Below are 3983 nucleotides of genomic sequence, written 5' to 3'. Positions count from 1 at the left end.
GGGAGGGAGGGGGGGAAGGGGGGAGGGAGAGAGGAGGAGGGGGGGAGGGGAAGGGGAGGGGGAGGGGAGGGAGGGGGAGGGAGGGACAGGGAGGGAGAAGACTCACAGGAGGGGGAACCTCTGCGAGTGCGGCAGTTGTGTTAACAGTGGGGACCCAGGGGACCCTGTGCGGCCAGGCCACAGCCTGCCCAGTCCCTGGAGCGGCCTGGGGTCCAGCGCCCGGCTTCTGAGGGGCGGTTCACTCGGTTTCTGTTCACCGGGTTTCTGTCACCTCGTCCTGGAGTCCCGCGCGCGCTGCGGGCCTGCCTGAGATCCTGCCTCCCCCGCGCGTCCACCGCGAGTACACGTCAGCGCCATGCAGCAGAAGAACCTGACACACAGCGACCTTCGTCAGTCCCTGTTCCCTGAACATCTGCCGCGTTTCTGGCCTGGACCATGCAGCTTGGCACTCACACGGATGTCTGCTCAAGGTCACTCGTCTGCACATCGTTGACCGTGCTTCCCGGCAGATCACCCACGTCCGCAGCGCAGGGCTCGCGGCTCATGTTTCTTTCTTTTATCTCCCTCATTCTGTATGACCTTGAAAAAGTTCGTCACCTCTCTAAGCATCAGACGCTCATTTTCCAAACTGGCATAACAACAGTACCTACTTCAAAGGCCGATCATGAAGACTGAACGAGAGCACGTCCGTGAAGTGCCGGGCATGGTTCCTGGCGCACGAGTGCTCCGTAAGTGATGACGGAGGTGGTGAGGCTGGTGGTGGCGGTGGTGGTGGTGGTGGCGGTGGCAACAATGCAGCTGGTGGTGCTGGCGGTGACGAGGGTGGTGGTGCCGCTGATGGCAGTGATGCTGGTGCCACGCGGTGGTGACGGTGGAGGTGACGGGGTGGCGGTCGTCGTAACGATGGTGGTGATGGTTGTAGACACTGCACAGCTCCTAACACACAGGAGATGACTTAGGAGTAGTCACTGACATGTGGGTCATCTGGCAAACCACCTACTTATCAAAGAGAACCAGCAGAAATGAGCAGAAGCGACACCAACATTTGGGAAGGACCCGCTCGGACATCAAGCACCATGTTAAACACATTATTTTACACCTCAAAAGAGCTCATTGACAAAAATTCCAACTTAAAGTTGAGAAAAATTAGGACCGAATAAATTAAATGACTTCCCCAATCTTACAAACCTGATGAACGGCACCATCTGGGCTCGAGATCCGTGTGACCGCAGTGGCCATCATGTTTTCCACGACACTGGGTTGAGGCGCCGAGAGGCCTGTGAGGAGCTGGCAGACCAGACGGTGACAGTGCAAGCCAAACAGTGTTTCCCGATGTGACAATGGCTTCAAAAGAGACTTTACGTCTTCCGAAAAGATGATGCCCCTCTTATGCACACAAAAGACACCTCCTGCACCACGGCCCACGTACGCCTGATCACGGCTGACATCAGCATGAGGAGGAATGGGTTACTCCATCTGAACTTTGACCTAAAAAGAGGAGGGAAAACAAGAGTGAGGTGTCAGGAAGTGGTGCGACCGCAGACAGCGACCGACTGGCCGTGAGGCTCCACCTCGAGCACCATCCTGCTAGAAACGTCCTCAGAGGCTGGCTGCAGCGGCCCCCACAATCACCATCTAGAGGATCCGCTGCCAGGGCCTGCCTTCCGGGCTACGCTGCAGCTGGGGTAGGGGCGTGGTGACCTCGCCTCAGGAATGCAGCCCCCACTCTCCATCCTGCGACCTGGGCGGTCCTCCCAGGACACCGTCTGTCAGGATGGGGCAGTGCGGCCTGCTGCCCGAGTGCGACAGCAGGCCACCACTCCATCCCTGTGCTGTCCTCAGCGGCCCGCTCAGTAGCCGCTGGCACCCAGAGCAAAGGCTGCGGTCGGGCTGGGCCCCTCTGGCCGGCGGCCTGCCCGTGCTCAGCCCCGGCTCCGAGCCTCGGTTTTTTCAGTGCATGGAAGGGTGACAAGCCTGGAGCAGAGACAAAGAGGACCCCCACGGCAGTCGGGGCCACTGCCACACGTCACATGGGATTCAGTGCTCTGCTCCCCGTCTCCCTTCCTCCGACTCTGGCTGCCCATCCCTGACCGAGAGCTGGAAGTCCGTGAAATCGCTGTAGGAAGAGCAAGACCCGCTCTGCCCAGCGGGAAGGCACTGAGGCCCGGGCGGCGCGAGGTGTCCGGGAATCCGGTCTGAGTCATGGAGCTGCCACAGCAGGGGGCGGCCACTGCTCCCAACCTCGCAACCCGCCCTTCGGCAAAGAGCAGCGGTGCGTCCCACCTGGGCAGCCTCTCTCCAACCCCACCTGGAAAACGGCACCGAACTCTGGGCACCTCAAGGGAGTTCAGAGCAGAGTAATAAAAATGACGGGGAGGCTGGGAGAATTGATTTGCTAGGAAAGATCGAAATAACTAACTACGTGCAGCGCGTCTGGGTGGCGACGGGAGAGGAGCGAGGGGAGCATAGCAGCCTATAAATAACGGAGGCGGTGGACGCCCGGGAGTTACTGAGCTGGTACGAGGAGGCACAGCCCCGGTAATGAGGGCGAGAGGAACAAAAGGACAATTTGTGAAGAATGTTGGGAAACTTGTATCAGGATTCTTTGAGAGAGAGAGAGAGATTACAGATACCGAGGGGTAATGTTTCAGTCCAGCAGGAGGAAGTCGTACCGCTCCAAGTCGTGATGGTTTCTAGTCCCCTCCCCCCCCAGGCTCTGCCACCCCTGCTGACATCACTCGCTGTTGGCGCTGCTCCCTCCCCAGCAGACTGGAAGCTCAGAGTGGAAGCGCATTCGTCATGCTCGCTGTTGACCCCGGCACCCGAGGCGGTGCCCACCTCAGCGTCATTGTCCTATAAATATTGGCTCAATGCAAGACTGAGCCATTGACCAAATTGCAAAGAAGTAGAATGAAATAAAACCTCGGTCACCCAAACAACGTGGAGTCGCGGTAGTAACGAAGTGCCGAAGACCCAGCAGGCTCCCTGGGGAGCCGCACGGTGCGGATGCTCTGTTGCCGAAGGGCCATTAAAAGTCTCACATTTCAGTGACTCTTAACTTCATTTTCCCAGGCGGTTCACGTGGACAGCCAGGTTCGTGCAGTTTCCAGCACACTGACCATTCCTTTCTTTCTGCCGTAGGAAGTGCCTGTCAGAATGCAACTGAACGAGGGCCACTACCACATGGACGACCTTGAAGCCACTCTACTCTATTAACAAAAAGGTAAATAATTCACAGGCTGCTCCCAGCCCTCCCGCGTGCTGCGCGTGCACAGCCCACTGCCCTCGTGGGGCGCCGGCCCCCGCGTGACCCTCGCCCACGTGCTCCACCGCTCACGCCTCGCTGTGGTCCATGCACTGAGGTACAGAAGCCAGACGGCAGATCTCGCTCAGCACGGTCCCGCAGATGAGCTGAGGGGACACGCCCCAGGCGACTCGATTCATCCCCCAGCCAAGCCAGGGGACGGGCTCAGCAGATGTCATTCAGTACGTTACCTTCTTCACCAGCGAGGGGACCAGGGGACAGAGGCTCTGGGATGTTACATAACCGTCTCAGGCAAGCAGCGGGCCGGGCTGAGCCTAGCAGGCCACCCACCGCCCCCAGGTCCCTCTGACTGGCTGGGGCACGGACTCCAGGGCGCTGCTCCGCAAGGCTGTGGCAGGCCTGGGTTTCTGTGTCGGGTCGGCCAGCACTACGAGTGGTCACTATGAACGTCGGAGGCAAAGTCTAGACGCTCCGGATGCATAAACGGGCTTCTGAAAGAGGCAGCTTTGAAGCCTGGAGTCGTCCCTGGAATCCCAGTGTCTGTCAACAGCCATAATGAAACACGACCTGCGTCCCGGAGACAGCCAGGGCCAGGGCCACACATCCAGCTCTCCCCGCCAGGGCACAGAAACAAACTGTCCCAGCCGCCAGGGACAGTCCTGTGCGTAGAGACCCTGGGGCAGGCGGCGGAGTGGGGAAGCAAGTCTCCGTGTGGCGG

General features: G+C 59.5%; 1 protein-coding gene across 1 annotated transcript; it reads right to left on the bottom strand.

Annotated features, from left to right (window-relative positions):
* Positions 1–253: 253 nt before the first annotated feature.
* Positions 254–1453, bottom strand: LOC107514455 (probable serine/threonine-protein kinase tsuA). The gene is made up of 2 exons (XM_016152189.2): positions 1189–1453; positions 254–936 (listed from the first exon to the last, which is right to left on the bottom strand). The coding sequence occupies exons 1-2, from the start codon at positions 1203–1205 to the stop codon at positions 663–665; spliced, it is 291 nt and encodes a 96-aa protein (XP_016007675.2). The 5' UTR covers positions 1206–1453; the 3' UTR covers positions 254–662.
* Between the last annotated feature and the right edge of the window lie 2530 nt (positions 1454–3983).

This window comes from Rousettus aegyptiacus, unplaced genomic scaffold (assembly GCF_014176215.1).
Source record: "Rousettus aegyptiacus isolate mRouAeg1 unplaced genomic scaffold, mRouAeg1.p scaffold_m13_p_11, whole genome shotgun sequence".
Lineage (NCBI taxonomy): Eukaryota > Metazoa > Chordata > Mammalia > Chiroptera > Pteropodidae > Rousettus > Rousettus aegyptiacus.
The sequence above is the reverse complement of the archived record's forward strand: the minus strand, read 5'-3'. Positions and strand labels throughout refer to the sequence as shown.